Raw genomic sequence first — 11,878 nt, 5'->3', positions numbered from 1 at the left:
CAAATATATGGATAAAGTTTAAAATGTCCCATTAAACCTCGTGTTTTATCTTAAAGTTGAGCTAACAAAAGTTTACATGAAGCTAAAGAAACAACAAGATACGCTCAAGAGGACGTTTATTATATGACTTGTGATACACTAAAATACAACAATAACTTAACGTAAAAAATGTTGGAAAAAGTCCATTTAATTTGTTAAAAGTCTTTTAGTACACTTGTGAGACGTCTTATTTTCTCTTCCATGATTCTCTTGGTGGTTTCAGTCTCCTCCAATAGCTGACGCATCTCCTCTTCCACTTCAAACACCTAAAGAACACACACACATAAAACCCTCTAAATAAAAGCTAAATATGAGATTTATGAGGGCTGGATTTGGATATTTTTTATATATTCCACGTATGAACACACCGGACACAAAAACCCTGTTTTTGCCTTCCAACTTGGAGGAGGACACTTCTAGTGTTTATATTTCACCTTCTGATTGGCTTTTTCTATCTGCTTCTGCTTGTCATTCGCCAGTCGGAGCAGCTCAGCTTGATGGGCAGCCTGGCCGGACTCTAGCTGTCGACGAAATGCGTCATCCACACGGTGCAACTTCTCCACTGAAGCTCTGCGAGACAAACAACAAATACAGTATTATGTTACATAAGACACTTGGCTGGTACGATGACATTTGTATGATGGAAGAGAATCACTGACGCAGTGATACATTTACATTTATATTTTTCTGCTTCCGTCTCAGGGGATCTAATACATCCTACTCATAACTACAATGTTATTACAGTTATGGAAGTATTACAGTTATGGAAGTATTCCAGCGCTGCGGTTCGGGTTAGAGATGGATGAGTGATTTCTAATAATAGTATAAAGAAATGTAAAGGAACAGCAGATTTTGGAAGCATCTCAACATTTCTGCCTGGATGTGTTGTTCCCTACTTGTGCGCTTCTGTCGCTTTATCTCTTTCTTCCAGCAGGAGACGTTCCTTGGAATCAAAGTTTTCCTTCATGCGCTTCACCTGGCTCTCCAGCCGAGTCAGCAGGTCTGCCTTTGCCTGCCACTTCTTACTGGAATCACTAGATACATACGGAGCAATCAACTTGATGTTTGTATCTGCTATATATGTAGAATATTTGTGTGTGCCTGTGATGGGAAGCTTGCCTGTGAACTCTTCTGATCTCCTCCAGCTCCGCCTCCTTGTCCCCCAGCTGTAGTTTCAGCTCCTCCTTGCGCTGGCTCAGATGCTCCAGCCGCTCCCTCAGCTCGGACCGCTGAGCCGTCTCCTCCTCCAGCTGCTGCTGGAACCTCTTCTGGGCCTTGACCGCCTCCTCGCTCAGCCTACGGATCTGATCATCGCGCTCCTGCAGGGTCTAGACAGCAGGAAGAGAAAAGGCTTCAGTGTGTGCCGAGATAAAGACGTAGCTGGAAATACAGAAACACCCGTAAAACAGTCATACAACAATGAGGAAATGTTACTTCCCCACTACCTCTTTGAGTCTGCGGATGGTCTCTGTCTGGTCATCGATGATTTTGGTTTTGATTTTTAGGGCATCGTTGTCCCTCTCGTTCTGTTTCTTTTGCGACTCCAGCTCAGCGCCCAGCAGCTCGATCCTCGCCTCCAGGCGTCCACGATCCTGAGACAGTGATGCTCCTTGTAAGAGAAGTAAGAGTTGTTAACTGGATCTGGTAATTCTCCATGAGATATAAGATAAGACAATTGTTTATTAGTCCCGCAGCTGGGAAATTCACAGGATTAGAGCACTTTAATGTTCAACTTTACCTCCTTAAAGGCCATTAGTCTTTTGTTTATTTTTTATCTACTTTATTTTCCTTGTTTCTGGTGCAGTTTAATACCTCATACCGAGCATTCTTCTGTTTGTTTTAGTTTGAAAGGTCTACCATCTAGTGAGCATGTTTCTCACAAATAACCACTAGATGACAGGCTTTACTTTACTGCTCTGTATAGAAGAGCTGGACTCAAACCTCTACTTGCACCCGATCAGCAACTAAAACTGTTTTTTAAGTGTTCCTAGACTAGAAGGCTCATTCTAAGTGGATCACAAGTGTCTCCTTGACGCCTCCCACCTTGTTGAGCGAGCTCCTGGCCCCAGATCTTCCTCTCTGCCCTGAGGCCATCGATCACCGACTCCTGAGCCGTCAGCTGAGACAACAGTCGAGCCTTGTCCTTCTTCAGCAGCTCCAGCTGCAGGGCGACACGCCGGTCCTGCGCCACCTCTGTTTCCAAGGAATGCAGACGGTTCTGGGCGGGAGGACAGAAACAGACGGACAGAGAGTATTGATGATCGGCTCACAGAATGAAAGGCAGCGGATTCATTCTTTAAAGTCTCCTGAAGGCTCAGGCTGGACAATAAGAACTGCTTATCTCTATTGTATCTCACATAGATACAGTTTTTCTCCTGTGGTCTGCATTAAGCGGCAGGGATCAGTATGTGTGTGTGTGTGTGTGTGTGTGTGTAGCCATCAGCAGGGGGACTGGAACGATACAAACTAAAGCATTGACGATGATATCACGTACCTGAGACTGATGCCTGTGACGTCTTTAACACAGAAAATACACACAAGCAAGCTTGTTTTTACATAATAAATAGGTGGCAGAGGGTGAGGACACCAGGAGTGGATCCAGTCACAACTTTTAACATTAATTTATATTAATGTGCTAAATGTGCAGTAGTGCAGGCAGGTTTATCATTTAAAAAACCCTCTTTTGCCGTGTCACCTTAGCTTGTTGCATTTCTCTAAGAAGTATAGTTCAGTGTGGTGAAGCTCCCTTTAATGCAGAGCTCACTGTACTTTACAAGCCGCTTGTCCAACGCTTGCTGTTGCATCACGTGATTTTTTACTCCTGCACAGAGAATTTCTTCTAAATAATTCAGCCAGATATCAATCTTTTACTTCAGTGCTATACCTTCAGATCAGCGACGGCCTCTCTCTTGGCTTTGATGAGATCAGCGATGCGGTTTTTCTGTTCTTTGACCATGACTGTGAGCTCCTGCACCAGGGAACCCGATTTCTTCTCCCTCTGCTGGGTCTGAGCGAGGCTCGCCTTGAGACCCAACAGCTCTGCAGTCATCTGATCACAAGCCTCCTTTACCTACGGCAGCAGGGCGAGGAGGTGGAATCAGGGGAGAATGAGCGTTGAACAGAGTGAGGCACTTTGGTTGGAGCATTGCCAGACTTCACAATGCAATCAATGTCACATTCGACAGAAAGGGTTTCAGAGTTATGAGGTCAGAGAAAGCTTTTAAGTAGGAAATGGTGTGACCTGCAGCGATGAAGAATAAATGACATATTGTGAAGAATGAATGAATGTAATCTTTAACCATAACGACAAGCTTGATTCAAATCCAATCCTTTTGTATGAAGCGTTTTTTGTGTTAATTAAAGACTCCATCTCAGCTTTTCTACTGCTAAATCTAGATTGGGGTCAATTCCAGGTCAGTCATTTTGCTTTTCATTTGACACAGTGATAAAGTTATCTGTGCAGAGAATGTAGTGAGTCGAACTTAAAACAACATGTCAGTGATGACAGGCCGCCCGTGTGGCACGACTCCGTCTTCAACCAGACCTCGGAGAAGCGGGCGGCCTCGATGGTGAGCGCCATGCGGAACTCGTCTTCCAGGGCGGCATACTGTTTCCTGCCCTCTGCCAGTTTCTCCTGCAGCTCCGCCTCCTTGTGGCCGTGCCGCCGCTCCACTGATGCAACCTCCCTCGCCACCGCCTCTCTGAAATCCGCCCCACCAGGCTGCAACCGCAAATCCAGCTGTTTTCTGTGGAAAACAAGCATGGTACACTGAGCTGTTCGAACACAAATGGGATGGCATGCGAATGGAAACCTGTGGGTCATGACATTAAATACATTAAAAAAAAATCTATTCTACATCTGGCAGAACATATTTTCCATTTTATTAAAAGAGGATAAAGTTGATATATATGTGACACTCCTCCAGAATAACACCCTGCGGTTGTACCTGTGCTCCTGCTCTCTGGATGCCAGCAGTTCATGCAGCTGCTGCATTTTCTCTTTGTACTGACGCACTGAGGCTCTCTGAATGTCAGACTCTCTCTTCAGAGCCGTTGCCTTGTTCTCCAGCTCCTGGTGCCGCTTCATCTGAGGAAGGTCGCCACATGCTTTATACAATTAGTTTTTATCGGACACTGTCAGCGCTGAATGTGTTATCTCGGGTAACTAAGCTGCTCAGCTGGTTTAATTAAAAACAATAGTGGCATCAGGATTTAACCTGCTCTGTTGTTACCAGAAACAGCGTGATGTGTATCACTCGAAACAGGCGTGCTCTTGATTTCCCAACTGAATGAACACTAGTCGTATCAAAATCTCGCCGCACCTCCTCAGCCTGCTGGCGAGCCCGGAGTGCCTCTCCGTGGGAGATGCTTTCCTCCAGTCCACGCACCGCAGTCCTGTGTTGTTCTTCACTGCTGCGGGCCTGTTCCAGCTGCTGGGTCAGGGTCCGACACCTCCCCTCCAGCTCCTCAACACGAGTCTGCCACTCAGAGCGACCCGATCGCTCCTTTAGCAACAATTCTTTCAGTCTGTATGGGCGGAACACACGATAAGAGCAGCAGGAGTAATGGCCTGGATGTTTTTACTGCATAAGCAAACATAGCAATTTTTTTGGGGTGCCCTTGATTGACCCGTGTTTTAGTGTTTGCTGTTACAAATGTGGACCTGTGAGTCAAAACCATATCGTAAGGGAGAGAAAATGGAAATATAATGAAAAGGGCATTCAGGCTCTCTGGTAAAAAGAAAAATGGCAGAAAACACATGGTGGTTTCAGAGAACCCACTACAACCGAAGGAAACTGTCCCTCCATCTACAGTTGCCCCCTCGTTAATTAACCGTGGAGAGTCCTTTCGCTGTCGCCTGTCGCCTGATGAATGAGGGAGTCAACATTAGTGTCGTTACACGCTGGCAGCTGAGATCGATTCACGCACTGCGGACCACATGTGCTTGTCATCAAGTATCTAATTACAGCCATAATGCCGATTCAGCTCCGAAAGTGAGGATTCTTAACGGTGGGGTGGATAATCATTGGTGAAGAACGAGACAGGCAGTGCACCCTGGTCTCAGGAGAGCCAGTACAAAAGACGAAGAGGGCTTGAATGGATGAGAAGCCATTATGCGGTTGACAAATGAAATCCACAGAGACAAGTCCAATTATCCCTTTTGCTCACGATATCTGCTTTAGATTCATGCGGACGTCCGTGTGCTGCACCCGGTTTTGCTCCTACCTGTCGGTGGTGTGCAGGGCCATGCTCTGCAGGTCTTTTTCCTCGCTGACCTTTGTCTGCAGGCACTTGAGATCCTCCGTTAGTTTCCTGACAGCCTGCTCAGCCTTCCAACGCCTCTCCCTCTCCTGGTCACGCTCTTCCACAATAGTCTAGCACAAACACATGGGTAAGGTAAGAATGAAATAACACTGTTTCAAAGGGTTCAATTATCAGTAAATCCCTGTAGAACATATTAAAAAGCCTCTCTGATTTAACACATCAAAGTGTTTACGGGTCTTAGGGAGTACCACTGCACATGTTTAAAACATTTCATTAGTCCTACTGTGGCTGCGCAGGGAGCGGAGTGAAATCCGATAAATCGCCCCACTTGATTCTGTGATAGTTGTGTCTGAGGACTACAAGTTTGAAATAAGAAGCTGGAGGCCACATTAGTCGAGGTGCATCGTGGATAATGTAGGGAACATCTTGTGATGAGTATAAAGAATGCACGGGGAAAAGAAAACCGGAGCCTTCATTTATAAATACAAGTCAGAATCATGCGTCAGACGATGTCACAGATCTTCAATGTTGTCGGGTAAATGACATTGTTTAGCATTGGCGGAGGACTCTCAGTCAAGCTGAAGCTTGGGGTTTAAATATAGAATATGAGTAAGATAAATGGGTGGCTGGTATATCAAAGGGGAGTGGAAAATACTATATTTCTATGTATGTACACTTTTAATGAGTATTCATGTCCTCATATCCAGATTTTATTAACCAACAAGTGGACTCCGGAGTGAGATGATGTCTGATGTTTCGTGACGAAATCTTAAATTATGTATTATGCATCATTGGAATCTCTCTCTCTCATTTTAATTTCTTATTTATGTCACGCAATATGCATTCACATTCTATTTTATTTTGTTCATATTTTATGAAAAAAAAAATCCATTTCAATTTAAATTGACTAGTTTCTCAGAATTAGCCAAAAGTGTAATGGAATAATGTCGACGCTGTTTGTTGTTATCTTCGTTTCATGGGCATGTCGTTTTGTATTACTTTTGTGTGTGCTTTCCCAGAGATTCTAGTACAAGCCCTGTAAGGATGTCTACGCTTGTACGAAGACATAACCTTTCTCCCAATCATATTATGCTCAAGCTCTTGTTCCGACCGCCGTGACCGCTCCGCGTCGTACCCTGTAAGTTTCCTCCTCCTCTCTGGACGTGGTTTTCATGCTGCCCGCGGCCTCAGCGGCTCTCACGGGCGCTCTCCTCCTCATCATCCCCGCTGAGGTCGCACCCTCTGGGCCCCCCGTCTGCCTCCTGTGTGCCTGAGCAGACTTTGAACTCTCGCTGCACAAAAAACAAATCAGAAGTATTGAACAAGCTGTAAAATTGATATACAACACCCCAGAGCTTGGATCCCATTCAATAAAGGTCAAAGCAGAACACATGCTCGCGGTTATTGGCGAGCAAAGCTTGAACAACTTTCAATTGAATTTGGAGCGAATATTTAAAAATCCCCTTGCCTCTGAGGAGTCGACAGTCGGGCGCTTACTTAAGTTAAATCCTGAACTTGTGTTCAGTGGCTGATGAGACAAGATGAGGAGGTCGACCACTGAAGCAAGGTCGTTAATCACGGGACGCAGTTGGCAGTTGTGATATCTAACGGTGCGGAGAACATTTTCTTCCACAAGCCTCAGAAGAGAAAATGTATCAAGCCTTCCAGCTGAGACCTAGAAAGTGTTTCCCTCATCATCGAGATTACACGGTGATATTATATTGATGCATGCGCTACAAGATGGAGATTCTCAATGCTGCATATTGTGTTTGATTATCATCAATGCAGGCCTGGTCAATTACATTATGATAAATACTTGTTTATATGATTATCATTAATCTAAAGTGCACCCCCTGATTTTGTCCAATGGAGATTAAATGTCTTCAAACAGTGGAGTTTTAAAGCATTTAACTACTACAACAAAATGAGAGAAAACACAGGATAAATCCTTACAATGTCATCCACCTGACAACTGAAGCATATATTTATTTATATCTATAGGGGCAAAATACCTGTCAGATCTACGGCCCTTTATCTTCTTGGGGGTCGTCTTCGATGTTGTGCTGTTACGATGTTTGGGGATCCTGCTGCGCCTCCTGTTCTCCTTCCCGCTGTCACACTCACTCTCTGACGTGCGGTCGGTGTCCCTCTTGGCTTTCCGCACCATAGGGTGAGTAGGGCTACTGGGTTTGTCACTGGCAGGGGCCTGGTTTAAAAAAAATGGCAGAACTACTCAATATATATGACAATAACTTGTTTGGATAAATACAAACTAAATTATAAATGGGTAAAACACAAGATATGTTTGATGAACATGAGTTGTAACATTGTAACACCAAATAAAATATGTAAATCTAATTCAAAAATAAAAACCTTGCATAAGGGTCAAGAAATTATAACTGGTGTCAAAGATGGGCTGTTGCCTGGAAACCATTAATACCAATTAATACCATCTAGAACTGACAAATCAAGCAGAACCCACAGGCTCTTATTTAGAAGACCGCTCTCTTAAATTGGAAAAATAACAAAATATTCTAGATTCTAATATTATAAGTAATTTACATCCTATTTTGTAAAAAATCCAAATATTATCCAAATATAACACCTGCTGTATTAATTCTTCACACAAATACCTCTCAACTTGACTTTCAGCATTGTTAAATAAGCACCTTCTGGATGAGACGGGACACCTGGTGCTCCAGTTTCCTTATGCGTTGTTCATTAGCCGGGTCCGCTGGGTCGGTGACAGAGCAGCGAACCTGCACACCTGGATCTGTGATCACTTCGGAGGCAATCCGCTGACGAAACTGGGTCAGCACCTCATCGATGCGGGGTGTGGTGAGAGCAACGTCTTCTCTAACCTGCAATGAAACTTAAACTTAAATTTGCTTTTGATTTAAATTTTGTGTTCATAGAAGGTTTTGCTTCAGAGAAAAACGCAACGTATTTAACGTTCAACTTTAGATTGAAATGTATTGATAAGAGATCAGCATTACTGACACACCTTTTCAAAATAAAGCTTTTCTCTCTTAATCCTCTTGTGTCCGTTTTTATTGTGGTTCGGATAAATGTTAATTAATTGTGTGTGTTCGTCTCTGACTATGTGTGTCAATGCTGCCATGTTGACCAGGTGTTTGTTTCAAAATGATTACAGGTTAAATAGATGTTGAAGAAAAAAAACAATTTAACTTGATTATAGTAGTACAATGAAATATACTGGTATAAATATGAGGCTACTAATGGTGTTATGGTAACCACACTGACCGCTTCGTTGTGACTTGTATCCGTTGACAGCAGGAGGTCAACATAATCCTCCAGACCGGGGACGTCACAGGGACTCCCTAAACCTGGATGTGACGGGTTTCCCAGCCTGTCGAAACCATCCAGAGCAGAGATCTGTGGCAACGACTGAATAACAATCTCTCTGTAACCTGCGGCGGCAAGAGAGACACACACTTTAGAGCTACAAGATCGTCCATAAACACAGCCGCTGCTGGTAATTAATCAAGAACTGGAACATATGGATAATGGGTGCACAGCATAGCTGCATATAGAATATGAATTCAGTCAATACAATTGTGAAAAGATGCTCATGAGATGTATAAAGAGATAAATATAAAAACCAGCACTGATTTTCATTGTTGTATCATTGTTGACAATAAAAAGGGAGAGTCAGTTCCTGCACAAAATCTAACAATTATCTGAGATATGAGAGATGTTCTCACATTCTGTCTCCCCTCCCAGAATTGTGGTGGACAAAAGAGGGAAAGATAAAGCCAGAAAAAAGGGCCAGAAATTTGAATAGGCACGTGTTAAAAAGAACCGAGCGTCATTTGGTAAGGTTATATGCAGAGCAGTCAATCTTATACCAATATATTACATTGGTACGACAGATACTTTGTGTTCAAAGCAACTTACAATAAGCATTTTCAGAACTAGATGTCTTCAAAAATGGAAAAACATCCCTGTTGTGCAGACTTTTTTGTGAACAAATATTCAAACTGGAAAGAGACATCAGACATGAAATCTTTTCCATTGAGGATCACAAAAAAATATTTAACCCCTAGGAGTAAAGCTGAAAGAAAAAATGTTTGAGAAACTAGAAACAGGGTGGCTGACACGGATGGTCAATCGAGTGGGAAGAAGATCAGATGGTTGTCGAGATTTGCAAAGGAGGTTCAGGCTACAGTGGAAAATGAAACCGGATTCATTTCACACTACGATGGGTCCAATAAACTGAAGTGTACATATAAAGATTTAGGTTACAGGTTAGATGAACCTTACATTCTTGACAGTTCGGCCTCTTCTAACTGAACAACAACCACTCATAAATAAGCTTTTTATGTTTTACCCGGTGACCGACACACAGCGTTGTCTCTGCCATCCTGGCTCAAAGTGACCTCTCTTAAACTTTGCAGTCCAAGCAGGCACTGCAGGAGGTGATCAATGTTGTCCAAATGGTTGCCATGGAGACTGAGGTGCTTCAACTTGTATTCCGTGCCATGAAGATACAACAAGCCTAAAAAAAATAAACCCATCAGGAATCAACAGTATTGACATGTCAATCATTTGTTTATATTTTTATCGGAGAGCAGACAAATAATGACACGGGAATGGTCAGTCTTTGTTCAACTCACCAGTGACGTTGTTGATCTGGTTGTAGGACACATTTAACCTTGTTAGGTTCACAAGGCCATTTAGTCCTGAGGCGCAGGGAGGGGACATCAACGACACAGCGGTTTCACAGCTCAAAGAGTCAGTAATGAAGAACTAACACAACACCCAGAACGCTGAAACATTTATCGTCATAGTAAAAACCGTGACAAGACTCACCTTCAACCTTGGTGATTAAGTTACAGGATAAATTCAACGTCCTCAAGGAAGTGAGGGAACTTAGACCCTCAATCTTAGAAATGCAATTGGAGGAGAGGTCCAAGTGCCGCAGGTGCCCGGCCGAGCTCAGGCCCTGGATCCCTTGGATGCGATTGCAGTGTAGATTGAGGGATGTTAAAGTGGGACTCAGGGGGACATCCAGCAAACTAGACAGAAAGCCACCGGTTAAACGACAGATTCACTAAGAAAGAAATGTTAAAAACAGACTTAACGTTATATATATAAGACAAATCAAGAAAAAGTAAACCATCAAGCCAAGTTCAACAAACAATAACCGAACTGTTACCTTGTTATATTCTGATCGATAAGACTCAGCTCCTTGTCTCCCATAACGACAACATGCAGTCAGCGTTATTCTACCGTTAATAACGCGTTGGAAACGTGACCGTTAAGGAGGATAATGAAACTTGCAACACATCCCGAAAGCTTTGACGTTAGTTAACGTTAGCTAACGTTAGGTTAACCTAGCATGTTAGCAAAAGTTCACTAGAGATCGAGCTCAAGGGGTTGACACTTGCAAAGCACCGCTACAAGTGCTTTAACAGTCAACAAGAGCTGTGTTGTCATTTCTACACGCCAAAGCAACAGACGTGCGTTTCTTAAAACGTGTTTTGTTATTGTTTTGAGCCTCTGTTCTGTCGAGTGATTGAAAAAGCCGCTTTTAGCTTCGTACTTCCGGTTTAATGACGTAGCCACGGGCAACATCCGGGGAAGTGCGTTCGCTTGGTTTCTACCCAGCCGCGTTCATTCAGTCAAAGGTGCCACACATCAGTAAATTAATTTTCATATTACTTAACAGTAGCGTCCACCTTTCTTAACAACATGTTTTATTTCATACTGATTTTATGTTACATTGTAATAAAGTGGGTTTTAGCCTGTTCTGTTCTGCACCTGTCCAAAAGTGAACTCATACATTTGCTTCTTTTAGCCTTTATTTCGCTCACACATTGTTACTTTATTTTAACGTCGGCTCCCGTCTGTTAAAATGACATTGTTTCTTGGTGTTTACTCATCTTGAAGCTGTGAAAAAAGTCATGGGTTTGCTTTCAGTTGCTGCTTTCCTCAGATTTTGTACTCCATTCCTGTTACCAATCACAGAGTAAACAATGTGGCAAAGGGGGAAAAAAGACCAACCGATGCATGAAAAACACATTTTTCATGCCTGCCAAGACAAATATGCTGGTGTGAATGATGCCTTTGTTCCTCTTGGCATTTGTGTAAACAACTGGATATAATCTGCTTTGACTCATTGTTTACTTATGTGTATCTTTCTATAATGCCTCACATACAAAAACCAAATGCAGAAAAAAAAACAATGCAGAAGATGGGTTTGATGTATTTCATGCAACACAAATATTGTTAAATGTGATTTGGTCAATCACACAAATATATGAGAAATCTTATCCACTAGTGCAGAGGGAAGTCCAGTGAGATAATCAACTTTGAAGAACAAAGATTTAGAAAGACTGATTTTGTGACAGATGATGGAGAACTTTGCCATTTTGACATAATTTATGGATGTATAACCTAAATACAAATTGGTCCTAATGCTGGTTTACGCTAACACACAATTCATAAAACCAGAACATTGGCTTCATTTACTTCAAGCCCTGTGAAACAAAGCTAGCTGCAAGTTCTGCATCCTCGCTCAGGTACGGCTTATCACAGACGTATTAAGAAG

At 42.9% G+C, this 11,878-nt stretch overlaps 1 protein-coding gene across 1 annotated transcript; it reads right to left on the bottom strand.

Annotated features, from left to right (window-relative positions):
- Positions 1 to 99: 99 nt before the first annotated feature.
- lrrcc1 (leucine rich repeat and coiled-coil centrosomal protein 1) lies at positions 100 to 10,931 on the bottom strand. Its single transcript, XM_040171593.2, has 19 exons — positions 10,484 to 10,931; positions 10,138 to 10,343; positions 9,942 to 10,007; positions 9,656 to 9,823; positions 8,569 to 8,735; positions 7,974 to 8,165; positions 7,317 to 7,510; positions 6,440 to 6,596; positions 5,266 to 5,414; positions 4,362 to 4,566; positions 3,987 to 4,126; positions 3,584 to 3,785; positions 2,924 to 3,109; positions 2,083 to 2,257; positions 1,485 to 1,648; positions 1,159 to 1,367; positions 936 to 1,073; positions 474 to 609; positions 100 to 305 (listed from the first exon to the last, which is right to left on the bottom strand). Exons 1-19 carry the CDS (start codon positions 10,525 to 10,527, stop codon positions 195 to 197), a joined length of 3,009 nt encoding a protein of 1,002 aa, XP_040027527.2. The 5' UTR covers positions 10,528 to 10,931; the 3' UTR covers positions 100 to 194.
- Positions 10,932 to 11,878: the final 947 nt, after the last annotated feature.

This window comes from Gasterosteus aculeatus, chromosome 3 (assembly GCF_964276395.1).
Source record: "Gasterosteus aculeatus chromosome 3, fGasAcu3.hap1.1, whole genome shotgun sequence".
NCBI classification, from domain to species: Eukaryota; Metazoa; Chordata; class Actinopteri; order Perciformes; family Gasterosteidae; genus Gasterosteus; species Gasterosteus aculeatus.
The sequence above is the reverse complement of the archived record's forward strand: the minus strand, read 5'-3'. Positions and strand labels throughout refer to the sequence as shown.